Source organism: Stegodyphus dumicola, chromosome 3, assembly GCF_044657685.1.
Source record: "Stegodyphus dumicola isolate Sdum_Otavi_A_Nest chromosome 3, ASM4465768v1".
Taxonomy (NCBI): domain Eukaryota; kingdom Metazoa; phylum Arthropoda; class Arachnida; order Araneae; family Eresidae; genus Stegodyphus; species Stegodyphus dumicola.
In genome coordinates, this window is record NC_140770.1 from 166274662 (window position 1) to 166302319 (window position 27658).

At 35.7% G+C, this 27658-nt stretch overlaps 1 protein-coding gene across 2 annotated transcripts in view; it reads right to left on the reverse strand.

Moving 5' to 3' along the window:
* The window catches only part of LOC118199580 (katanin p80 WD40 repeat-containing subunit B1-like), a 331155-nt gene that overhangs the window by 31934 nt on the left and 271563 nt on the right, over window positions 1-27658 (reverse strand). For both annotated transcript variants that reach the window (XM_085813586.1, XM_085813587.1), the window contains 3 exons: window positions 12119-12213; window positions 9885-10279; window positions 5360-5527 (listed from right to left, as the gene is read on the reverse strand). In XM_085813586.1, coding sequence (XP_085669712.1) covers window positions 5360-5527; window positions 9885-10279; window positions 12119-12213 — 658 coding nt within the window. The remainder of the gene's footprint in view (window positions 1-5359; window positions 5528-9884; window positions 10280-12118; window positions 12214-27658) is intronic.

Sequence of the window (27658 nt, forward strand, 5' to 3'; positions counted from 1 at the left end):
CAAGAATGGAAAAAGATGGTATTATAAAGAAAGTTAACCAACCAACAAAATTCGTGAATTCATTAGTGGTAGTAAGAAAAAGGATGGTAATTTAAGAGTGTGTTTAGATCCTCAGCACCTTAACCAAAATATACTGAGAGAACATTATCACATACCAACCTTTGAAGAAATTTCATCTCAAATGACAAATGCAAAGGTCTTTAGTATTTTAGATGCAAACAAAGCATTTTGGCAAATTAAATTCAGATTCAAGTTGTGAATTTACTACATTTAACACTCCGTTTGGTAGATACTGTTTTTTGAGGTTGCCATATGGACCGAGTTCATCACCAGAAGTTTTCCACGGAAGTTTTTCTGAAATTTTTAGTGATTTAGAAGGAGTTCAAATATATATAGATGACTTATTAGTTTGGGGTAAAGATAAAAACGAACATGATTTAAGATTAAAGAAGTTGTTGGAAAGAGCCAGAGAAAGGAATGTTAAATTTAATTTAAATAAATGTAAATTTGGGCTGAATAAAGTGAAATATATGGGACATATATTTTCTAAAGATGGTTTAAAACCAGATGAAGACAAAATTAAGGCTATTCTAGATATAAAACCACCAAAAAATGTGAAAGAATTAGAAACTTTCCTAGGAATGATTACATATGTTTCTAGATTTATACCTAATGTATCAAAATTGACATCATGTTTAAGAGATTTGATGAAAAAACAAGTTATCTGGAACTGGAATGCAACACATGAAAAAGCATTTAGAAGACTAAAAGTTCAAATATATATAGATGTCTTAGTAATAAACCAGTTTTACAGTATTATGATATAAAAATGCCAGTAGTTTTATCTGTAGATGCATCTCAAGAAGGACTAGGAGCAGTCTTACTTCAGAATAATTTACTAGTAACATATGCATCTAAGGCATTAACAGATACACAGAAGAATTATGCTCAAATTGAAAAGAAAACTTTAGCTACTGTATTTGCGTGTGAGAAATTTCACCAGTATATATTTGGAAAATATATTACTGTGGAAAGTGACCATAAACCACTGGAATCAATTTTCAAAAAGCCATTAAAAAATGCCCTGTAAGATTACAAAGAATGCGTATAAGATTACAGCCATATCAGTTTGAGATAAAATATAAACCAGGAAAAGAACTTTTTATAGCGGATGCATTATCAAGATCGTTCACTGATGAAGGATCTGATTTATTTGAAGGAGACATAGAAGCTCATGTTGGATTGGTTGTAGAATGCATACCAATGTCTAATGGTAAAATGGAAGTTTTTCAACTGGAAACAGAAAAAGATGAAGAACTACAAGTTTTAAGAAAACTAATTAAAACTGGATGGCCAGATGAAAAATGTATGGTTCCAGAATTGGCAAAAACATATTTTAACTTTAGAGAAGAACTATCAGAAGCAAATGGATTAATATTTAAAATTTCCTGTGTTGTTGTACCAAGAAGTTTACGAAAAGATATGTTAAGCAGAATTCATTATGGTCATTTAGGAGTAGGAAAATGCAAGATCAAAGCAAGAGAAATATTATATTGGCCAGGAATGTCGAAAGAAATTGAAGATTTGGTACTGAATTGTCAAACGTGTTTAAGTTTACAAAAAGCTAATACTAAAGAACCAATGATATCTAAAGAAATACCTAATGGTCCATGGGAAGTATTGGGAACAGACCTCTTTTACTTTGAAGGAAAGGATTATCTAATAGTTATAGATTATTTTAGCAAATATGTTGAAATTGGACATTTGGAAGATTTGTCAAGTGTAGCAGTGATAAAGCAATTGAAATCAATTTTTGCAAGACATGGTATTCTGAAAATAGTATATTCGGATAATGGTCCACAATATAATTGCAGGAAATATAAAGATTTTGCAAGAAGATGGAATTTTGAAACCAGAACTTTTAGTCCAAATTACCCACAATCGAATGGAATGGTTGAAAGACATATTCAAACTGTCAAGCGAATGTTAGAAAAAGCTGTAGTTGACAACAAGGATCCATATTTAGTATTACTGGAATATCGTAACTCTCCTATTTCAGATGAAGTTAAGTCACCTTCAGAATTGATGTTTGGAAGAAAAGTAAATGGATTGATGCCTATAAAAGCGAATTTCGTCTAAGCTAGACGATGTGAAGACCATAAACAACATTTACTGAAGAGACAAACCTTACAAAAAAGCTATTATGATAGGAATGCGAGACCGTTAAAACCAATGAAAATAGGAGATCATGTTTACATAAAAGAGAAAGGGTAAAAACTAAATGAAAAAAGGAAAATTATAGAAGAAGAAGAAAGACTACGTTCATATAGATTATAAGAACAGGTGGAAGAATTGTAGAAAGGAACAGAAGACACCTTCTTAAAGGAACTAATCAAGAAGAGTTTGCAATACAAAACAACTATGAGAATGAAGTTATAGATGAACCCGAGATACATGAAAATAGTAGGAGCACTACAAATTTAAATGTGCCTGTAAGTCCTTCAAAACCTAACAGAAGTGCTGTGTCATTAAATAGTGAAAGAGGTATAGTATCATCAAATTTTTCAAATGGACATAACTACGTTATTCAATCTGGTAGGACTGTTAAGAAACCTTATTATTTAAAAGAATATGTTTAATTTTACTACTATTATTATTTTTTTATAAAAAAGGGAGATGTTGTATATGTAACTGTAACTGTATCTATTATTATTTTTAATCATAACTGTAATATAGAATAGTAGATAAGCAATGTAGAATAAACGATGTTTATGTACATCTTGTAATCATCACTGAGCACATACCCAACATATATAAAATACAACACAATTGTGTCTTTTTCTTGCTTCCATGCTTTCCTTTTTGTCTCTTTCTAACGTCTTTTACTCAGGAACTTTCCGGGATTGAAACAACAGCAAAAATAACAATTAAATAGTCAAAACTACCTGGACTTTGGTATAATTGTTAGCGATGTTGCCTGCCGTATTCGTGGTTTAGTGTAGTGATTAGTAATGTTGGGCCCCATGCACGAATTCTGCAGAAGGGGCTTGATTGTGTCTGAAGTGTCTGTGCGGCACAAGGCAATTTTAAATACAGGCTAGCTAAAAGATCGCTCCAGATAGGAAGAGAGAGGTGGAAGACCCTTAGATCTGTCCCCGGGGGGATTCTGCATCGAAATTATTTCTGAACTTCCCTTTTACACAGAGTGTGCACTGCGGTGCACCCTGGGCAATCTTCTTGATGAGGAGACAGAGGGGTGTTGGCCTTTTCCGAAGGCCCTAAATTGCTAATTCGCGGCTATTTGAAACAACAACATAAAGAGTTTAACTTACTCTGTTGTTTCTATTGTGAATTGTATGACAGTAATATTAGAATAAATTCAGAATAAATTTCATTGTGGTAAGGAAAACAGGATTGAATTTGTCGTGGGCATTGACACCCACCATTTTATAAGGTCGTCTAGGGCACAGTACATCTTTAACCAGTTGTATCCCAATTTGACCACAGTATTCTACAGGGGACCGATTAATGGATTTCTCATCTCTCTTTCCCTGCCACCAAATCATTCATGATGACTTTTACCTTGGCATGTATTTTAAATGCCAGATACTGCAAAGATACTATACACTTACCCCAAACATCCAAATATCGCCTCCAGTGTTCCAACCCAATCGATGATGGCGGCAACTAACTACAGTAGGCACCACTTTATGTGATCAGGTTTGTCGACTGTTCGGATAAAATTAAACGACGAGAAAAGAATGCCCTTCGAAATAGCAGTGGTATTTAACTTATTTAATAAGAAAATATCAAGAAACATATAAATATGCATTTTCACAGTATTTAAATTAGGAAAATGCAAATTTTGTTTATATACTGTTCATAAAGTCTTTAATACAAAAGTTCATTTATGAACTGAACTTTCTGGAAATTATTAGACCGATGCTCCTGCTTTTAAAATTTTCGGAGGACATTTCTGATTAGAAGAGAACAGACCAAATGTAAAATGTATAGGAGAGAACAAACCAAATGTATAATGCAAAATTTGAAATCAGGCAAAAAAAAAAAAAAAAAAAAAAAAAAAAAAAAAACCTTAATTTGTCTTAGATATTTTCAAGGAATTTACTGAAAAAAAAATTCTGCGGGATTTTTTCTCCTGCTGAAGAAGAAAGACTTGTGCTTATTGCCTCTGATTGAAATAGTTAATCAATATCTACGTCAAATTAATGTTTCTTTTCTGTCTAATTTTAAATGGCTGACTAAAGTCAAAATTAAGCTGCCTGGTAACTTAACCTCTCACTCTGAGATATGTGTTATATAGTAATTTTTAGAAGCTATTTCGACTTTATCTGGCGAATTCAACTTTTTTGGGGCGACTTTAGTTTCATATATTTACTCTATGAAAGTTTAATCATATTAACCGAATTGTTGATCACAGTAAATGATGTATTATTCATGTTTGCATATGCAAGCGGATGTGTCTTCGGCAAATCGATAGCAATATCTTATTGATAACATTAACCGCGATCACATTAAGCGTCGTATACTGTAAGTCATAAATATAACTAAACGAATTTAAACGATTTATAATAAATAAACCTTGCGAATAAACGTGTTCCCAAGCGCATGTCTGGAAGTAACAGCAAAACATTACTTTGCTATATTTATATCGATGATAGTTTATAAAAAATAATTAAGAAATAATATAAAGAGTTACTTTATGAAGAACATTCCTACGCTATGTATTGCAAAACTTGTTGTACTGTTACGTAATGCACAGTTGCCGTAAGAGAGCTTTCCAAAGCGGAGTTTAGGTTTTCCAGAAAGTGGCAAGGAAAGGAAGGGATGCCAGAATTGGCGTGAAATCGTCCATCTGGCGGCATTGGCGATATACCATAGACGGAGCGAGAGCATTCTAGAACGAATTCTTACCAATTTTACCGATTAAAATATAATTAATATTACGATTAAAATATTTCTCGAAGGTAGGCCAAAAGCTATATATATCCTGCTTCTACACTGTACACGGATTAGGAGAGTATCGTGAGGAGCATCTTGAGTATGTTTAGTTCAGTAGTAATGTTTTGAGTTCAGAGAATAGCTTGAGAGCGACCGAACCGAGTCGGGAGCTGTACTTTAGTGCTTTGCAGTGAAACTGTCTTCACGGTTGTAGCCTGAAGGCTGTGTTGCTGATAATTTCAGCATGTTTAACGCAGTCTTTTCGACGACTGTAAACGTGTTTTTGGAACTGTCCTGAGAAATACTGGCCAAAAAGTTGATTTTGCTTTGCTATCAATCACTCCGAATCCGCGAACCGGTAGAAGGTAAAGTATTGATTAAATAAAATTTATCTACTTACTATTGGGCCTTCTGTTTTCCATATTCGAATAACAGACTGCAGATACTTTTTACGATGATTTAGAACCTTCGTCATTGAGTCATGGCCTCTGTAAATGGAGGATATTGCCTCAGAGTCTGATATTTCAAGAGAAGAGTATCCACATTTATCAGAGCCTAAAAATCCTCGCTGAGATTCGAGAAAAAGAAATATAAAAAATAAAAATAAAAAATAAAAAAATTAAACACACTGTGCAAAATTCATCATTAAAAAGTTTGGTACTTTCTCATTCTTCGCACCTTTGAATATTCATGTGACAACTAATAAGTCCATATGCATATCACAAACATGTTTCAGTAGAGGTGGATTTATACGATTTATATGTAACGGTTATTTCGTTAAATAGCACCGTCTATTGTAAAATTGTAAGTGTTGACCTTTGATCATACAGACTTCCCTCCATAAAATTTCCTGTTTCTTATAAAATGCTTCTTCATACAACAACAAGTTGGCAACTTTTCGTGAAGGTGCGGATAATCAAAAAGTATCAAAGTTTTTTATTTGATATTTTTCGAATAAATAATTCTTAATAAATTAGCATATATTTCCAAATGAAAGCCGATCCGCGAATAAGATAAGATTTTGTTGTAAAAACTTAATCAAAACTGAAAAAACATGCTCAAATTGAACTTAAAATCACCATAAATCTATGAATCTCTAAATGTGCGTATAATGGGACATTAATAGCTTAGATAATCAAACGAGAGCTTTAACGTAGACCAGGGGCATCCAGGGGGTCCGTATTGGCCCCCTGGAATTGGATGAAATTTTAAAGAACATCCGTGACGAGCATGGAATCGATTTGGGGGGGATCGACAAACGAATATGCATCGGCAACTGATTGATAGTCAAGATGATTCAAGATGCCATTGTCACACTAAGTAAATAAAAAAAAATTAAAAAAATATAATTAACGAGTGATATAAAGTTGGTTTGGTTTATTTAATTATGGCAAAGCACACTAGGGCTATCTGCCTAAGGGGAGGGATGCCTTCGTGGAGGACTTTCTAAGGGAAACTGACTCGTATACACGTTACACATGGGGAAAACCACGAAAACGCCCATGCAGCCAGCCCGTTCGCGGGATTTGAACCTCGGACCGAACTACCAGTGTTCAGCGACTTTACCGATCGGCCGCTGGTGGGCCGACATAAAGTCGATATAAAGATATTGATGTACAGTTGTATGATGTAGTAAGGAAGAAATCATATAAAATAAATGTAAGGGAAAAATAGCAAAGGGAAAAAATAGCAAAATTATTTAATATATTTTAAAATAAAGGATATTTTTTTAAATACACGAATTTTTTATGCGATAAGTGCAATATAAAGAAATAAAACTCAATAATACAAGAAAACATGAAAAAACAAATACGAAGAGCGCAAAACTAGAATAAAAAAAAGAGAAACAGGTGGAAAATTCATTAATAAGGCGATTTAAAAATTAAATTAACAGTTTTATGTCAAATATTACAAAACTTGCTTCAATGCACCATTTGGAGCCATCACATTATTTAAACTAGAATTTTTGTATGATCAGAATCTGTGACTAGTGTCTCTGAAAAATTGTTTACATTTGTTAAATTAAAAATGATAATAATAATAAAAAAAAAAAAAAAAAAAAAATAGATAAACATAAATATACTCAACTATTTTTTAAATCTTTTGTTCCTATTCTTTATAATTGTATTAAATTATTTACATGCTGTTATGTTTAGTATGACTAAGTTTTATATTGTATGTTATAAAGATTATGCTGTTTACTGTGTATTATAAAGAAAATTGTAAGGGGGTCGATGAAAAAAAGGGGTTTAGGAATTCCTGACAGACCATGAATCGATCTGAAAGTAAATGCCATCAATTTATCTTAGATCATCAAACGAGCGGGAAGGTAAGTTCCAGCAATTTAGTTTAGACAATCAAACGAGTTGAAAGTTGAGTGCCAATTCACCTTTGACTTCCATTCGAAAAATAGGTGAAATAGGGGTGAAAACTTTATGAAATGCCGTCAACAATTTCTAAATTCCTTCAAATTTTGACATGCGCATCATTTGGCGTTTCAGCAATAGCATGGCAAATCTTTCTTTGGTTCTCATTCTCATTGCCGTTGAGCAATGAAGAGTTTGTGCAGTTGTCTGACGATAAACGAAAACAGATCGCTGTGTACATGGAGAGAAGAAACTTCACTAAATATTCAAGGAGGATTTCGTGAAAATGTGTGTATGTTTGTTATAAGTTCCTTTATTCAACTTGCGGAAGAAAACGGAAATTTTGCTGGTGCAAGGATGTTTAGTATCGGTGACAGCTCCATACACAAGTGGAAGAAAAAAGTACAATAATCATTTAATATAATTCGTATTTTATACTTTTTCTTTTGATATGTTGATAATGCTTATCAATAGTTTGGAAATAACTTTTGGAAAAGATGGTATGAAGGACACCAATGCGCAAACGATAAGTAATTTTTACCATTTCGTATGTAAAAGCCCGCCAGATTACATCAAGGCGGTAGTGTTAATACAAAAGTGCACTTATAATTTCAAACTGCATTTTTAACTTTTTAGGTATTTTCTCTGTATAAGGTACATCCTTTGCTTTACGAATTAACCTGAAATGTCCATGTGCAATGTTCTTATCTTTAGGAATCATTCATTCGGAGATTGTTCCCAGATTTTCGAACAAAGCTGTACTGAATTGACAAGTGATGAGGAAAGTAATATGTGCACGGGGAGTAAATTCTTTTTCAGATAGGATGGGTTACACTCAGGCAGGTGTGAACAAGAATGTTATTCTAAATTTTCAAAAAAGGGAAAACAATTGCAGTATCAAACGTACTTCCGACCCGAAGGAATTCGCCGAATTAGACGTCAGATGTTTTCTCTTTCTCCAGTCATTTGAAGCAGTGATTTTAAAGCGAACATCGAAGGGTTTTGTAAATCACATTTGCTTTAGCTGAAATGTAGATGATATAGTGTTTCTTTCAGTAGTAAATATGGCTCTTGCCACACGAAACAAACACATTGCTGGTTTCAAATGTGAAGTCATTCAATTTGTCAAAAGGGAAATCGTGTTGCAGCAAGAATGTTTGGTGAATGCGTCGCACGTGAGTGGAAGAAAAATGAAATCATAATAATTAATATACCAAAGAATTAATATACTTTGCGTCAAGGAGTAACGAAATGGCCTGTCGCAGACGACAGTGTTGCGAAGTGCGTCCTAGAAAATCGCCAGAATGGAATTCATAGCCGGAATAGCTAATTGAAAGAGCATACGTTTGTTTGTCTTAAACTGGGCCACAAAAACAATGCAAATGAAAGTAAAAACTTTAAAGAAACTTGAGTTGCTGCAATCGATTTATGGCACGAAATAATTTAGTTCTGCGAGGAAAAAGTAAAAGTTTGTCAAAGTTTTCCGAAAGATTTCGGCAACAAATTGATAAGTTTCCGATGTATGTTAATGACCTACGAAGGGGAAAAGTTATTTGCTGTCGCCTATTGGAAATATGGGTGAAATTACAGTAATATTTAATATGATAGGAAATAAAATAATTGATGGGATAGGAACGAAAGCAGTTCAGATAAAACCACAGGTCACGAAAAATCTCATATTGCTCAGCGGGCAGTGTACAATTAAAACCCACGGTTGTTTTTAAAAGAAAATAAATTTGTGACTTTATTCTAAACAATGCTGTGATTGGAACTGAAGATAATATTGTTACGAAATGTACAGTTTTGCACGCCGCTTGGAAGTAACGGTAATTACTTATGGCCACATCAAGTTTCTTAATTTCTTCCTTTTTCTTCAGAATAGGGCAGATCGGTGATGTCGAACGGCCTAAGTCTTCGCCAATTCCGTCACTCTTACACCACGGTTACGTTTATCTATGATTTCTTTATTAATTTCAACTGCTATGGCTTCCTGCGTTTTCTTTGCAGCACAATCTGAGACAACAGCCTTCTTGGGAGGCATAGTGAAAAAATTATTTTCACTTTAAATGTAAAAAACAATTAACTCGCAAGAACACAAACACGCAGATCAAAGACACTGAGTAATCTGACGAGGGATTCCGAGAGTCGAGCCGGATCGGGAAATAGCGCCACGCTTACCAAAGCATGGTTCATTGCTCGTTACTCGAGTCAATGCTCGTAATTAGATACGAATTTTTAGCTCATACTTTCCTCGTATCTCGAATTTATCGTTTATAGAGATGCTCGTATCTCGAGGTTCCACTGTATCTGGTTAGTGTACATCAGGTATAAATAAAATAAAAATATAAAAAACAAATTTTAGTTTATGACATCATTTTTTATGCTCAAGTTATTAATAAGTAATTTTTAGTTCGCATATAACCGAACCTTTAACTTCACAAACAAGAAAAGTTGTTAAAAATTCTCGCCTTATTTACTTAAATGTATGGTAATTTTTAATAAACTATTTTCTAATAGGGAAAAAAAAAAAAAAAAAAAAAAAAAAAAAAAACTACTGACCGGTAAAAAATCTTCCAGTTCTATGCCAAGTGATTTACTTCTGGCTTGCTGGATAAGTTCCATTTCGCATTTCTGGCCCAAATCCGGAAATGATAAGCTATGCGAATTTCTTAAAGGCTCCTTTTGTCTAGATGGCAACACACTCTGCTCCGCAGTATCTACAGAACTTTCAGACGCTACATCTTTCTCGTAATTGTATGGATGGGTTACAGCTGTTGGCAGTGCTAACATCGCTGGTTTTCCTTGTACGCTAGTTATTTTGTATGTACAGTTAAAAGGATTTGTACCCTTAATTTCTCCAGGATAATGTTCATCCAGTGGTGGCAGAAAAGTTGAAAGATCCACTCCCAGAACTTGAGTTTTGGAGAAATCAAGGTCAGAGTTAATACTGGAATCTAAGGAAAAAGAACGTATCTAGTTAAGATTTTGATTAACAGTCTAAGTCAAAGAATATTATGTATTTTGCGAAAGACGTAGTGATTAGTTTCCATGCAACTCAGTGAAAGAGTTCTGAATATTTGTTCAGTGAAAAAGTCTCTAATTTTTTTAGTGTTAAAATCCGACATTGTAAATTTCTTCACCTTTAGAGTAGAATCTATGATATTTGTTCATATTCTAAGGTGTATTTTGGCAGTATGGGTGAAACGATTGGATTTACATTAGTGTCCGCCGAAAACATCGCAGACGGAAACGACACTGAGAAAACAACGTAAGGTTTGAACGTCGTCGTACAAAACACCGTGGGAAAAACGAAAGCAAGTAGGAAACTTCTCAGTTATGAAACATCGCGGTACAAAACATAGTCATCGGTAACAAAGCGGTTACAAAACATCGCATGACAATCGCATTTAAAACACCATTGTTGAAAATATCGTGGTAAAAATTAAAGCACCTACAAATCATCGCATGACGATAGCATCGCGGACATGAATTTTCGGGGCTTAAAAATTTGCATATTATCATAATGATTTGTGAGTGCAAAATGGAACGAGGGATACTTTTGCTTTCATATTTTTAAATTAATTAATAAATTATTGCTGTAAAAATAATTACGAAATTTAAGCGTTGAAAAAATTGAGAATGAGTAAGAAAATAATGCTAGATACAACAGTTATGGGAATGCCACAAGCTGATGCTGCAAGACGTCACAATTTCTCTCGTAGTGTGGTCCACCGACTATGGAATCAGTTTGAATCCGAGGGTAAAGACATGTTCCAGGTAGACCTACATTTACAACAACTGCGGGAAACCGTTATTTAGCTTTTTTGGCCCGAAAGAGGAGTAACATTCTGTGCCTCAGCTCATGGCAGACCATTTAGCGGCAACAGGAACAAGAATCTCAGCTGCTACAGCGCGCAGACGCCTGATCAATGCAGGTGAAGACGACCAGCTGTTTGTGTCCCCTTGACCCGAGGACACAGAAGTGCCCGCTTATATTGGGCAACAGAACAAATCTCCTGGACCAGTCAACAATGGGCATCTGTTCTCTTCACAGACGAGTCCAGGTTCACACTGGAGAGTGATTCAGGTTGTCAGCTGAACTGGAGAGAACAACGCACGAGACACAACCACACTGGGGAAAGAAACAGTTACAGAGGTGGTGGAATAATGGTTTGGGCTGGGATCTCTCTCGGTGGTCACACTGACCTGCATGTGTTCCACGAAGGAACTTTGATCGGTACGAGATATCGAGACGAGATCCTTGATGAATAGGTCTGCCCAAATGATGCTGCTATTGGTCCTTAATTTCTTCTGATGGACGACAATGCTCGACCGCACTGAGCTCGGGTTGCTGAAGAGTATTTTGAGGGTCATGGTATGGAGCGGATGGAATGGCCAACTCAATCCCCAGACCTAAATCCGATACAGTATCTTTAGGACTACCTTAGGAGACAGGTTGCTGCTTTAAGTTCTCCTCCATGGTCGCTAGATGAGCTTGAACAAGGAATACTCCGTGTCGAGTCGTTGCTTTCCATTTTACTGACTGACAACTTAATCGACAGTCAAGACAATATCGACAGACCTTCTCTGCCAAGAGTGCAAGTTTTTGTTGTAATTCATGCTTGTGTTGAACTTTAGAAACATTCTATGTCGCATTCATTAAAGAACTGCTTAGTAAACGTGTTTTCTAAATTTCTGGTTTCTGTGTTGCTTCATTTCCAAATTAGACCAAAAAATCATGCTGTTCTTTACCTTTTGGAGGGTAGTGTATATTAGCGTGAAATGATACTTACTATCTATGCAATGGACGCTTTCTAAATATTCTTGTCTTCCAATAAATTGAGAATTATCATCATCATCCAGATCTCCGCAGATGTCTTCGTATAAGCTGCATGAGAGACATAATACATTCATGCTTTCATATAAATATATATTTAATTCTTATATGCACATTTATATTAAAAAATTACAGGATGCCGAGAGAAAAGTGGTGGAGAGGAAAGTCACGTATATCGAAATCAAAGTGTTTATTACTTTGTGGATTTCATAGATGAAACGGAGAACTCATAAAGCTTTGGTACACCTTTGTGTGAGCGTCATTTGCAGCCCAAGCTATGGACAAACGACGTTCTGTCTTATTCCTCACGTTTGAAAGCATCATTGGGGTGATTTAGTCCTATCGTTTTCGTAATAAGGGCTCCTAATTGGAAAGAGCTTACGTGCGCTCATCACCAGTCTTTCAGGAGAACAAACCCTTTAGAGTTCTTTCCAGCTATGTAAACCACAATGCAATAGACACATTGATCTCGGATATAAGAGTCGCTCGTTTTTATCGCGTCGTTTCCGGAATAATATCAGAAATTATTTTTATACTTAAATTATAAATGAAAACCATTATTTGAATAATAACGTTTGGGTAAGCATATAGAGAATATAAGTACTAAGACAGCAAGATAAATAGTCATACTTATAGAATTAAAGTGTACCACAAAACCCAAGTGTTTATTCTTGATACGACAAGAGTACACGATACCGAACCCCTTATTTTCTTTAATTTTGCCTCCTTATTTTTTTACATTTCATAGATGATTAGGACGGGGGAAAACCGAAAGCACCCAGAATACCAAATCTAACTTAATGATAAATTATTATCTGGCATTTTCAACTCTGAAACTACATGTATAGATTAAACAGATTTTAAAGAAAGATATACAGAAATACAGAAATCGTGAGCAGAAATCAAAACTTTCTCATCACTAGATATTATTAATTACTCATCTGACTGCAAATGACAATCGTAGTAGTATAGACTTCGTGTTAAACTTAAAAATGTCTTTTTTCAGGGCACTAGACCTGACAGAAGATGATTTCAGTGATTATACTGATTCCGAATAATTTATAAAATTCCAGCCTGTTATTCCAACCAGGAGAAGTATGTTCACTCTCTGACTCAGACAATAAACAAGGCTTAACACGGTAGAAACAGCAAAGAGCTGAGGAAAACCTTGCTAGTATAATCTAATCCGGATTCATGGAGTGGATAAAAATTCGGAGGCGTTAAGAAAGAGCTCTAACTTACGCGGTGAGAGTGAAGAGGAAGCCCTGTTGAAAAAGCAACACATGGACGATTCGGATGTACTCATAAAAAAACATGATGATGATAAGTGGAAGATCTTCCGTAATCCCGCTAAGACATCTGAAACTTTGGAGCCGATAGACAATTCTTAGGCAACCAGGCAGAACAAAAGCTAGAAAATGAAGAAACGAAAAATGAAAAACTACCGTCGATTGTGTTTGATCAAAACTCAATAGAGTAGCTCAAATTTGATGAAATTTTCCATGAAATCTGCGATGATGATTCGGAAGAGCATATGAAAATCTTTTTATACCTAAAAATCGATGGACTTCCGGAAGATGAGCAAAACGCTGCAGGATAGCAACATTCCGTTATATAGCTACCCACCTACTGAATGGAAAACATATTCGAGTGGTATTGAAGAACCTGCCCACGTCTGCTAATGAAAAAGCAATCTTCCAGAATCTGGTAAAAATTCCCCATAGTCAAGGAGAAACAATCTCAGGAACTAGAAACAGAACTGCAGAGAACCTTCCTATATGTAAGTGTGCGCACTAGGAACTACTCCTCACAAGAAAAAAACAACTCAGTGCTGCAGATGTCAGGAATTGGGGCATACCCTGAACTTATGTAATAGATCAGAACGTTGCCGTAAATGGATCAAGGGCATAGAAGTAGACTGTGCCTAAAAAAACCTGAGTAAAGAACCCCCCTGTATTTTCTGATTCGAGGAACCTGTGAGAAGCTATCATGGGTGTAACGCCCACTTAAAAAAGTTTGAAAGAAAGAAAATCCCAAGAAAACCTATAGTTCCAGTTCTTGAGATGAAGGAATTTCCAGCTTCTAGTAAAAGTGAAGAAAATCCGGAAAGGCCCAAAAGAGGCCTCTCTACAACGAAACATTGAAGGACAAAATGGATCCACCCCCCGGAGGATTCAAATGACGTTTTCAACTGGTCACTCGATGAAAAAATTCACAAGTTCCTAGGAAAGATTGTACTTCATATCAACAAAATAAAGGAAGCTAAGTAACCAGCCGAAAAACTGCAAGCGTGCGATGATGCTCACAGTTCGCTGAAAACAAAGATTAAACAAAATATCTACTTCTTCAAAATTCCTAGACCTAAAAGTGTTAGGGTTTTGCATTTTCAAAGATTTTAGTGATTTCGTTGTTTCTCTTTTAAATTCGAACTTTTGGACATCATTCATATTATTATTTTCATTTGTTATCATTTTATGTCTCTTCTCATTTCTGTGGCGTTTCCTCGCCAGGATGTAAACCAGTTAGGGTGAACAAGAGTGTATTTAAACTGAAGTACGAAAGGTTTATTAATTTAGAAGTCAAACAAAAAAATCGGTGTTGTATTTGCAAATTATCACAGGACTAGTTTCGATGGTTTTACCGAACCACCATCCTCAGCTGCCAAAGTGCAAAATCGCAATATAACTCATAACGTATGCGTATAATCGTAATATACGCATATTGCAAATATAACGTTGATTTTTGCTGTTTGACTGCTAAATTAATATTTGTTCGGCGTGAAATTTAACCTAAATTACGAATAGTTAGAGCGTGCTTTCGCTATTGAGAGTGCACGTTGTTAATTCTATAAGCTGCTGAACTTTGAATCTCGGCTTCGCATTCTTGAAATTATTATCTCGCCGATGTAGATTTCTGAGTCAACTTGCAATTGTTGCACTACTATTTACTTTTACATTATCTTCTTAAGGCCCTTACCACAAGTAATTGTTGACAACGTAAGCTCCTAAGTCTGTACTGTCTGTAAACTGTTGTGTTCAATAAAACAGTGTTTTACAATTTTTCTCTGTTGTGTTCATCTTCGAGTCTTTGCGAGAAGTCGCAACATACTAGACCTTCAAATAGATTTAGTTACATTGCATGTTAACAAAAAAGACGAGATCCTTTAACACTGAAACTTAAACTGGTCATGGCACTCTTACGCGGGTCAAGCTTGTCTCGTCACTTGCGATTGCATTAAACTAATTTGGATTAAATTAATGCAATCGCAATCGCATTAGTTTAATGCAATCGCAATCGCATTAATTTAATGCAATCGCAAATGAATTAATTTCTAAAATATTAAAAGAGACCGTGTTTACTAATCGATTAATAAAAGATTACCCGTTTTGAAAAAAGTTTATAGTCATACTTGAAGTGAAATATGCTTTTGCTTTTAACAATTTTTAAAGAAATTTCACACTCGTGTTAAATAGCTTCTTAATAATAAGATATGTTCAACTGAGTTATTAATCCAAAACGGACGCTAGTCCGGAATATTATATTAGTCTCAAAACGGCACATTGCTACAAAATACTTAAATGAGTTGTATCACTTTTCAGATTGTTGTTCTGTATTATATTTAAAGAAATTAAATAATGAAGAATCTGCATACATGTTTCTCACATTTTGGAAAAACAACGGTACCAAAGCCGTCAAATTTTGAATAACGTACATTTCAACCCGAATATGGGAATCTGGAAGACCAAATTTGGAATTTGGGTTTTGTTTATTATCTACTTCCTATTTTGTAAAACTTTGAAGAATTTTTGATTAATACACCCAGCGGTTTGAAAGCGAGCAGTGGTAACACTATGAAAAAAATAATCTCCAGCGCGCGAGACTCTCTATCGGAAACTGTTATTAATTTAGCTGTTGAATCGACTTTTATGTGGCGTAAAGGCCAAGAATATGATGTTTAATAAATCAATGCACAAAACGTTTGTAATAAAAGAAACAAGAAACAATTTTGTAAAGCTTATCTTAAGTAAAATCTGGACACTGATCCGATAAAATGAGAAAAGACTGAAAAAAAAAATAAATAAATAAAAACCCAGAAAAGTGTACGCCAGCAGTTAACGCTACACCGGGAATTCTGTACGTATACTGCTATCTTACTTTTATACTATTTGTATATAATTTTGCTGAAAAAAAAAGAAGATTAGTAGGAATGAGTGCAACAGCAGACTGGTAGATTGCGAGCTCAGTGAGAGAGTAAGAAACCTTAACAAATTCTTTTGGGCATCCGTTAAAATTTGAAACCTTTCAGATTTCTTTCCCTTTTTTAAAACTTCTTTTAACTCTGTGTTGGTTTTTACTAACAACTGTAAATGTCCGTTTCACTTTTCAAACCATTGCCACCAAATGTTAGAGTCCTGCATTATATTTGAAGAAATTAAATAATGAGAAATCTGCATAAATGTATGTCTATTTCTCGCATTTTGATAAAACAACGGTACAGAGAGCCATCTAATTTTGAATGACGTAATCCTACTGCGAATATGGGCATGTGGAAGCTTAAATTCGAAATTTGGGATTTGTTGTATTATGGATTTCATATTTTGTAAAACTTTAACGAATTTTTGAGTAACAAATTCAACGATTGGACTTTATTTAAATTTTTAAATGAATGGTATTTTTCCTAGTAGGTTTTATTCTCTGTTGAGAGTACGCTCTCAAAATTATTCCAGTTTGCACAAAACATTTAATGGATTTTTTTACACCTATATATACATATTTCGATGCAATGTTACAGTAGGAAATTTTTGGGAAGCATGATTAATTAATAGGTACAGATTACAAGAGCATTGCGTTACAAAGAGATCAAATAATATATCCCAATGTTTCTTAAAACGATCTTGAAACACTCGTCTTCCGAGTAAATTACTGAAATCTAGTCATAAAACTATTAAATGAAATGACGGTATGTAGATTAGCTGCTATTCGTTATCGAACAATCTCTTATTATATCACCACTGGGGAAGCTCGATCTGATTACCCAAAATTAGCACAGCTTGGCATTTACAATAAAAGCTAAGTTCATTTTCATGCAAGTCATATTCATATCATGTTAACAGTAATACTAGCTTTCCTTCATTTGAACAAAACTGAAGATTCTAAGAACAATTGTTTCCGTTAGGATATTACTACTAGCTCGGAATATATGGGGTTTAAGCGTCATCGTCTTGTTAATTGATAATATGGTTATCGCATCACTGTTTTGTCAGTGTGTTTTTCCCGTTAGATCCCCTATACATTAAAAGATTTTAACACAGAATCTTTCAGTTACTAAATGCAATAAAGCTTCTATTTTATTGCGTTTTAGTTACAGGGCTGGAGTATTGTATATTAGACTTAGAGTCTCACTTGTTTTAATAATATACGCTAAGTCAAGACTCAAGTCTTTTGCTAAGAGACTTATCGTTATGTCTAGGTAAGCATACTCAAACGTATTAAGGGTGTAAAATAACCTTTTATTAAGAACTCAAATAAACGGAGCAGAAGGCACTGTTGGTGCTTGCAAAACCAGCGAGAATTTATGGCGTGGAATCAAAAAAGCAGAATTTAAAATTAAAACTAAATCTTAGTTAGTCAAAGGTAACGCAGAGATAAGTCAACGCTCAAGTCGGCTCGCTACTCCGGCGTGGCATCACAATCTGCAAGAATAAAGCAGCGCCATTGACAGGAATGCTATAGTAGAATATCAGATAGTAACGAAGGCTTTAGCAGGCGGAACACGCTTTGAGTAAAACTTTCTCAAACTCTCTCTTAAATAAACGCGAGCTAGAATTTGCTTTCTGGCAGAAAATCGGAAAGGGAGAGGTGACAGTAAAGGTTCGTAACATAAAATAACTGGTAAATAATTAGAGAAATTAGGTATTTTTGAAGCAGGATTACATGAAAAATGTGCAATGCCCTCGCCGGGACTCGAACCTGGACCTTTCGAATACGCGTCGAGTGTGCTATGGTTACACCACGAAGGCATGCAGAAAGCAGGAAGAAAATGCCTTATAAATTAACATATATAATGCTTACATACCTATATAATCGAATGCTAATGACAGTTATGCAATATGATGTGTATTACCGTGTACAAATGATTAGGTGTTAAGAAGGTTGAATAAATTATTTAACTCTAAAATAAACAGAAGGCACTATTCGTAAGACTGATGAACCTCTAGTGCGATAGAATACTAGCGGATATTTCAAATAACATAAGATATGCTCAAATGCAGTTAATGTAGTGAGAGACACTACACATAAAATAGACTATATTTAAACTCGCTCATGGTAATTGTCGACGCGTATTTTAAAAGACGGCTAGCAAGATGCTAAAATCCAGAATAACTTTGGCAGAGCCGGCTGTAAAGCGACGTCGCTAGAAGCTTTGGCTTTAAGCATTCGAACCCCCGGCTTAAATAATCAGAAACTAATTTACATATTGATGAGGGCGACCGAAAGTAGAAATTAAAGTTCAAGTTATTATAGGTTACTTAACATAAAATCCTACAACTGCTAAGCTATTTGTCAATTAAAATATAGCACAAAACAAGTATAGATAAGGTTTACAGAAGAAACAGTTGTAAACTGTAATGAAATTATAAGCTTTATTTTTAACTAACATTATTTTTATGTTTATTCTTTTCTGCAGTTCCAGTTTCTTCCAGTGGCTGCTATCAGAATGTAAATTAGGTTAAGTTTAAATAGCAAGTGAATGTGTACTAAGAGAGAAAGAGAGAGAGAACTCGCTACAAACTTATTTAGCCCCAAGACAACCACCTATGACCTCCCCCCCCCGATATGCATTTTGGTTAGTGATTTTCGTATTTGCGGTGAAGCCAGACACTGTGGTAACCGGAGTTGGTTTGTGAGGTCGTGTAAACTGCCTTCTCTGCTGATATATGAATTTTTGACACCTGTCAAGTAGCAATGACTAGTTTATATTAAATTTGAGTTAGCCTACAGTCTACCTCTACTTGTATTTGTGTACTTACTATTACTAGAGAATTACTAAAGCTAATTTTATCTATAAATAAATTTCAAACTAGAACAATAAGCCACAGAATCTTTCATAGGTTTGGCGAAATTTTCCAGGCCGATAACATTAAGCCCTAAAGGGAAATATCCATTATTTAATCCATTATCCAGTAGCTATTTACTTGCTACAACTAATTTATAAAACTTTCATTTCAGTCAAAAGCTAAAAGAAGATGCATTGCAATTTCCGTGGAAATGGTTTATGATTCGAGCCGTTCGAGATAGTTCCTTCTTCAAATATTTATCTACTTGTCCGCAAGATTACATACTCTTTTCCTGCTTTCTTTGCACTAAAGAAAAAAAAAACTAAAGAAAAAGAAACTGTTCTTTGGTCATTAACCTCGAGAATATCTGCCAATAGCACGTCTTTTTATGTAACATTATCTAATTTTTGTCTTGCTAAGTGCATTTCTAAAAAGATCACTTACACTGATGATCGATTAACGAAGATAAGAGAAATAAGTTAAAAATAATATTTTGGGAAAGCGAAAGCGAAAGGATGTCTTCGGACGTAAGAGAGTTTGCGTATATGAAGTTCGTAGTATTTTTACTTCCTTGTACGAAGTTATATTAACTGCAGAAAATACTGAATTTGCCCTTAAGTTCCATAAAACGAAAGGATCACTCTTTTATATAGCTGCAAAGTTTCAACAAGACTGTATTGTTAAGAGTCTGGAGTCCTATAATTAAATGTTCTTGCAATTAGGTCAAAACTAATTATCTATACTTTTCTGCTAGGGTAATTTAATTTTGCTGGAGGGAAGCATGGAATTTTGAGATAAATTAATATGGGATCGCTCATTTCCTTTAGTGTTCTCCTCTTGTCTCTCTAAACAGAACGAATCCATGTTTCTTATTTCAAAACTTTTGTTCGTCTAATGTTACAGATTTTAAGAACTAACTCCTCTATTTTCACTTATTAGCCCAAAGTGAATTAGCCTGAATAGCCTATTAACCCCGAAAAAGGATTTTGCGTCTTTCACTCTAAACGGCGATTCACTTTTAAAATGTTTGCCACCAAATATTATCATCCCGTATTATTTTTAAAGAAAATATATAACGAAGTACGCATGTTCCTCGCACTGTGAAAAAGCGATAATATGGAGGGCCATCTAATTTTGAATAACGTAATCCTTCACCTCAATATGTGCACTTAGCCCGAATTTTAAATTTCGAATTTATTTTATTACATATTTCATATTTTGTAAACGAATTAATTAACAACCTTGATGATTTGAAAATGAGCAGTGGCAACACTGTGCGGAATAAAACATTTTTATTTACAGCGCGCGAGCAGTCTGTCAGAATTCTAAAGATATGTTGTTTTTAAATTATAAGGTATTGTCCCCGCCTTCTTCGCATGCCTTCGTAGTGTGGTGGTCTGCACGCTGAGCGCGTATTCCAGAGGTCCTCGGTTCGATTCCCGGGGAAGGCACTGCTAATTTTTCATCTTGCCTGCTTCCAAAAATATCTAATGTCTCTACAAAATATTTAATGTTTTTTCTGTTGAACTGAAGTGTATGTGGTACAAGTACGGAGAACATGATATCCGTTCATTTTTTTGAAGAAGATGACATAGAACATTATATTAAATATTTTAATACGATATTAAATTAATAAATTTAACGCAAACGTTAATCGTAAAAAGACAAAAAAAAAAAAAAAAAAGAGTTTTGGTTTTGTAGCTATTTTACTAAGAAAACTGAATATTGATATGATAAACTTGTAAGGATCTTACGTTTTACTAACGTTTATTTTATTTTAAATCTTTACTATCACTTCTTATTTTCTACTTCCGGCCAGAATTAAAAGCGTTAACTTACTTATGCAAATTTGTCTGGCGGACGCCAAGTACTTAAGTTGTGGCTTTTTGCCAAGCGAGAGAGAGGAAGGGGTTAGTCGAAGCAGGCCGCTTGCCTTAGAAGTTTTACTCGGTTGCTGGTTGCCTTCCAGGCCAGAGGTTTAATCCTCGTGATAATTTTAAACGTATTGTAGTGTTAACAGTTCTCTGTACTACATACGGCTTCCTGTTAATATAAGGCCAATCTTCCACGTTTATTATTCCAAATTTAAGTTAGAGTTTAGTTATATTTTTATATTCTTACGTTCAGACCACAAGTAGTTGGTCTCTGTATTCCGAAGTACGGAAATTATTGTAAAGAGTGAAAAATAAAGGGTTTTGTATACCCTTCCTGTGTATCCTGTCTACTTCCCACATTTATTGAACATAGCTTTAGTAAGCTGCCTGTTGAGTCAGGTCCTTGCATGTTCCCAAAGAAAGTAAGGCGGAACATTGAACCTGATAGTGGCGCTCAACGAAGAAGAATAACCATGGCCGAGTTTCAAGAAGAACCTGTGCTGCCTGCAGAAACGGCTCAGAATCCAGAAATGCCAGCTGCCGCCCTGGAAGGATTTGGTTACATCGTCCAGACCATGCGCGCTTCGATGAAACCAGAAGCAACATTTAACCCCTTAACTGCTACGGAAAACGTACAAGATTCTTTTCCCAGTGCCCCTGTTCTTCCCACATGCGCGCGTAGTTATGCAATTTATTAGGGGCAAAATAAGTGCAAGTTTTACTTTCTGAAAACGGTTTACTTGCACAAAATAATAAATAAAAAAAATGAATGCACAAAATTTAATGTTTTGAGTAAAAGTATATAAAAGGATATAAAGTATTAAAAGTAATAAAAATGATGTTTTTATAATAAAAAAAGATTCCTAAAATGAAGTTTCGATCAATTCATTTTTAGACCAGTAAAGTGTAATATTAGGTTTCAGTGTTATACCTTGTGAAATCAGTACGCCTAAAAAAACATATATTTCTTCTGAACTGGTTGAATGCCACGATTTCGTTCTTGGTTTTTCGTTTGCAAAGTGTTGGTTCATAAACTATCTACAAAACGGTTAGTTTCAGTAACAATATGAAGCACGAGCAGTTCATCAAAAAATAATTCAAAAAAGATAAATGGGTTTGAAACATCCGTTATATCTTTCTTTATTCCTGGAATCTACTACAAAAAGTAAACGAAAACGGAGGACGCAGAATAAATTTTTTAAAAAATACGTTTTACTCAAATAAAACCAGCCAATACCGCGCAGTCATTACTTTCACCGCTTTAAACACACCCCTCTCTCCAATTTCTCCCCCACACTTCTCTGAAATAGTATCCTCCTTCGCATACTTTGTCAAGGCCATTGTGGTGTAGCATTCCAAAGCTTTGTAAATAATTTTACGGATAGCAGCGCAAAGCAAGTGATAGTATTTTGGAAGTGCGTATATATATCCCCGGGGCAGTTAACGCATCGGCTGAGCAAGGCGTATATATACGCCCGTGGCATTTAACGCATCGGCTGAGCAAGGCGTATATATACGCCCGCGGCAGTTAATAGGTTAATGGAAACTCACCGGTAAGCAGTTTTTTGGAAAAATTGGATGACCACTTCATGCTGTACCCCGTGCACGAGTTTCAAAAAGTTACCTTAGCTACCAGCGCTTTGAGGGGCCAAGCGCTTAACTGGTTCAAATGTATAGGCAGAAGTCTCTTGGGTCAAGCAGGAAGTCCCACCTATACTTACGAAAATTTCAAGACTGCCCTAGTAAAAGGCCTTCCCTGTCGTAAGGGATCGTGCGAAATTAGAAACGGAAATTTTCAGCATATATCAGCAAAGAATCGAAAATCTCTCAAGCTTTATTTTAAGAAAAATTCACGTCTTCAAGCTCTTGTATGGAAACCGTCCGGATCCTGAGATAATTCAAGTGATTTTGCCGAGGTTACTTCCCCAAGTGCAAGACTTTATTGAAATAAGAAATCCGACTACACTGGATAGTCATTATTTTTCTTTAATAAAACCACCGGGCTAGCATAACTACTTGAGATGGGCGTTATGATCTTTTTACGTAGCATATCGGTGATATTCCATTCTATAATTTTTTCCTTATTCTTATCATACCGGTATGCTTTGTGGCGAACTGGCATTGAATCTCCGGTGTCAATACTATGGTTAGTAACCTGAGTAAATACTGGAATATCACTAAATAACGAAGCAAATTCACTTACCACTTGTCGGATTCTTCGTTGCTCTTCATTAGGCAGGTGGTCAAGGTTTAACATCGGCAGTTCAGCCTTTTCTTCTCGAACTGGTTTCATCGTCCGCTTAAGGGACGCTTCATTAAAATCCAGCGTTGCTTGTGCCTCTGAAAGAAAATCTATTCCTAAGATAATATGTGCTTGCAGATTCTTTACTATGAAAACCATAACCTTTACTTGTTCGTCCTTGATACGGATGTATAGTGGTAATTTACCTATGCACTTACATCTTTCTCCTTGCGCAGCTAACATTGTCGTATTATCCAAATTATATATGTGATATTTACGAAAATACTTCCTTAAAAAAATCTTCTGCCACACAGGAACACTGCGCGCCTGTATCCAGGAGTGCGGTGGCTGGGATATTATTCACCAACACTTCAATCTTCGGAAGAGTCTAATTTTTCACCATTACTGTATTTAACTTGTACGAAGAGGGGTTTTCGTGGCCTTCGGATTTCCGCACCCTCCCGTCAGCAGAAATCCGTTTTAGTTTAAATCCTTTTTTGTTTCCATGCTTTCCTTCTTTTTCCACTGGCCTTGAGACTTTTTTCTTGGGTTGCTATTGAACTGTCGACGTTCGCCGGCTGTTTTTGAATGCTCGGGTTTCCTTGCCCACTGATTTGCTTTGCTTCCGTAGCCGTGTGCTTGACTTTGCTGTGGTCTTGGCGCACCAAATTGGTTTCGTTGTTGATATTGGCGTCTTCTTTCAATGTCCGCCGTTCTTCTACTTTCAAACTGGATTGCTAGCTCAAATAACTTTTCCAGTGTAGTCGGATTTCTTATTTCAATAAAGTCTTGCACTTGGGGAAGTAACCTCGGCAAAATCACTTGAATTATCTCAGGATCCGGACGGTTTCCATACAAGAGCTTGAAGACGTTAATTTTTCTTAAAATAAAGCTTGAGAGATTTTCGATTCTTTGCTGATATATGCTGAAAATTTCCGTTTCTAATTTCGCACGATCCCTTACGACAGGGAAGGCCTTTTACACATCCAAAAAGGTGGAGATTCGCGATTGACTACCGTAAATTAAACTCCATAACTAAATATCCGGTATATCCGTTACCTATTATTGAAGAAATTCTAAGGAACATAACATCGACCAAATATATGACGACTTTAGACTTAACGACTGGTTATTTTCAAATAGGGGTTAGGCCTGGGGACGTGCCTAAGACTGCTTTTATAACCAAGTCTGGCATTTATGCATTTCTGCGTATGCCGTTTGGCCTTTCAGGGGCACCGGCAACATTTCAGCGATGTATGGACATTGTGTTAAGGCCTGTTCTTGGAAAGTCCACATTTATCTATTTAGACGATATCATTATTACTAGTGATAATCTCGACCAACATGTACAGGATTTAAGACAGGTGTTTTCTTTATTAAATGAGGCCGGTCTAAAAGTTAATGTCGAAAAGTGCAAATTTGCAGCCCCTGAATTAAAATATTTAGGTTACAAAATATCTCAAAAAGGGATCGAGACAGATGAATCAAAAATAATCGCTGTACAAAAGTATCCGACTCCAAACACGGCAAAGAAGCTCTCTTCTTTTCTAGGACTTTGTTCATATTATAGGTCCTTTATAAAAGATTTTGTGGCTATCGCTGAGCCATTGTTAAAATTAAAAAGAAAGAAGGCAAGATTCTCGTGGACGGCCGAAGCCAATAGTGCGTTCGAAAAATTAAAGCAAGCATTAACGCAAGCCTCTGTGTTGAAATTTCCTGAAAAGGATGAGAATTTAGAAATTTCAGCGGATGCTTCGGATTATGCGGTAGGAGCGGTACTTTCACAAAATCAGCAGCCCGTGGCATTTTTTAGCCGAACTTTAAATCAAACACAAAGAAATTTTCCGCGACCGAAAGAGAGGCACTTGCAGTTCTGTTAGCAGTGCAAAAGTTCCGAGTCTATTTTAGAAAGGCGCCAATAACAGTGTACTCTGATCATGCGGCGGTAACTAGATTGTACTCAGGGAAAAACTTATCCCCAAGGTTAATAAGATGGGCACTCAAGCTACAAGAATATAATCTGGTAATCAAGCATACCCCCGGAAAGTAAAATATAGTAGCAGATGCCCTATCCAGAATTAAAATAGATGAACAAGGTAATACTGTAAAGGTGGCAATGCTCACAGCATGTACAATAAATTCCCGAGAAACTGTAATAACCGAACTGGGTAAGGATCCTGAGTTTGGAAGCACTTATGAGTATTTAAAGGATCCTGAAAATTTTAGCCACCAAGATATTGTGGCGATAAGAAATAGGGCGGCTCATTACGAACTAATAGATGGTCTATTATTTTATACAAAAACTACGAATTCCAACAACGAATTTCGACCTGTTATCCCAGCTAGTCTTAGATTAAATATCCTGCAGGAGTAGCATGACAGCCCTTTAGCTTCTCATGCTGGTATTCGAAAAACTATCCAACGCGTACGCGAGGCAGTCTATTTTCCTGAACTGCAAAAGTTAACAAGGGCGTATGTCCAGTCCTGCCCAACATGTCAAGCAGTTAATTATATTAATTTCCGCCCGGCCGGGTTTCTAAATAGTATTAAATCCGAATTTCCAAATGAAATAATTGGCATCGATTTATTGGGCCCTTTCCCAAAAAGTCAGTTAAATAGAAGTCGCTATCTCCTTGTTATGGTTGATCATTTTAGTAAGTGGACCGAAATTGTTCCCTTAAAACGAGCCTCCGCGAAATTAGTTAGTGATTCTATTTTAAATAAATATATTTTAAAATACTGGGCGTCCCTAAAAGTTATATCGGATAATGGTCCTCAATTTGTAAGTAATGTATTTGAAGACATGTGCCAAAAACTGGGCATACGTCATTTAAAAATGGTCCCGTATCGGCCGCAATCAAATATAGCGGAACGGGTCAATAGAAATATAGTGAAAATTATCCGTAGTTATGTTAAAAATTTTCATAAAAGATGGGATAACTATGTCAATGAATTTGCTTTCGCCCTTAGGACCGCAAAACATGATACAACGGGCAAAACTCTTACTGAGTTATTTTTAGGCAGAAAGATTATAACGTCGTTAGATAAATTATTTTATGTGCAACAAAGAGCCCCAGAATTTAAAATGGGTGATATAGAAAAATTAATTAAAGAAGCAAAAAAGAATACTGAAGTAGCACAGAGAAAACAGAAGCTTTATTATGACATGAAACGACGGGGAGTAACTTATAAAGTAGGGGATGAAGTGTTAAAAATTAAGCATTCACTTTCTTCAGCACCAGAAGATAAAATTGCCAAATTTTTTTCCACGATTTGAAGGACCATATGTCATAGAAAAAATAACTCACGTTGTAGTGGTGTTAAAAGCCAGAAATGGTGAAACGTGCTCCGCAAACATTGATCAAATAAAACCCTACTATGATCGTAAAAAAATGCAAATTTTGAAAGATCTTTTGCAGGATCCGGCACGGCAGGCACAAGCTCCAGAGGTGGAACAACGTCAAGCACAGGGACAAGCCACTAGCAGGCAGGAGCAATTGAAAAGAAAGTTTCCCCGTTGGAAAGTTGAAGGTAACAAGAAAAAGAAGCCGTTCCACCGTCCAGAAAAGAGAGCTCACGAACACCCCCACAATGAAGAAGGGAGAAGTACGACGAATCCAAAGAAGGCCAGGAGAAATAACGGCAACTATAACCCGGCTCCCAAACGGAAGATCAACTCATCGGACAGGACTCTCCGCAGCAAATGTCGCCGAACTGCGGAAGGGCCACCAGCGGCGGAGGAAAAGATACAAGAAAAATTTGAACGGCCAGCAACGAGGTCCAAGCAGGAATGCGAAAGAAGTGTCCCGGTTCCGCCAAGACCAGCTGCCATCAAACGGCCAAGACCACAGGCAGAGGCGAAAAAGAAGGTATTTAAGGGTGACCGAACTGGAGGAAAAAGAAAGCTTCTAGAGGAAGACACTGAAGGGCGAGCCTGCACAAGAAGGAGGATAAATCAAACCAGAATCTGCGCTACCTTCCAGGACTGGGCTCAGAAAAGAATGTCCGAATATCACAAAGATAAGTAAAATGTTATGTTACTTTGCAAACTTAAGTTAATCTTTCATTCTTACTGCAAGTAGCAGATTTCAAGATGTTTTACCTCATGTGAGGTCTACCTTTATCGCCAAAAAGGCGAGAAATGAGTTGTTACCGATTTTGGTAATATGTTTTTCAATTACTCGCGCGTAAAACTAAAGTTGATGTACAATAGCGATGTGTAAATACTTAAATATTGTAAAAGTTATTGTATAAATTTTATTTAAAACATTCTGGCAAAAAAGAAGTTTTAGTCTGAAAGACTTTTTGAAATGTAGTATTTC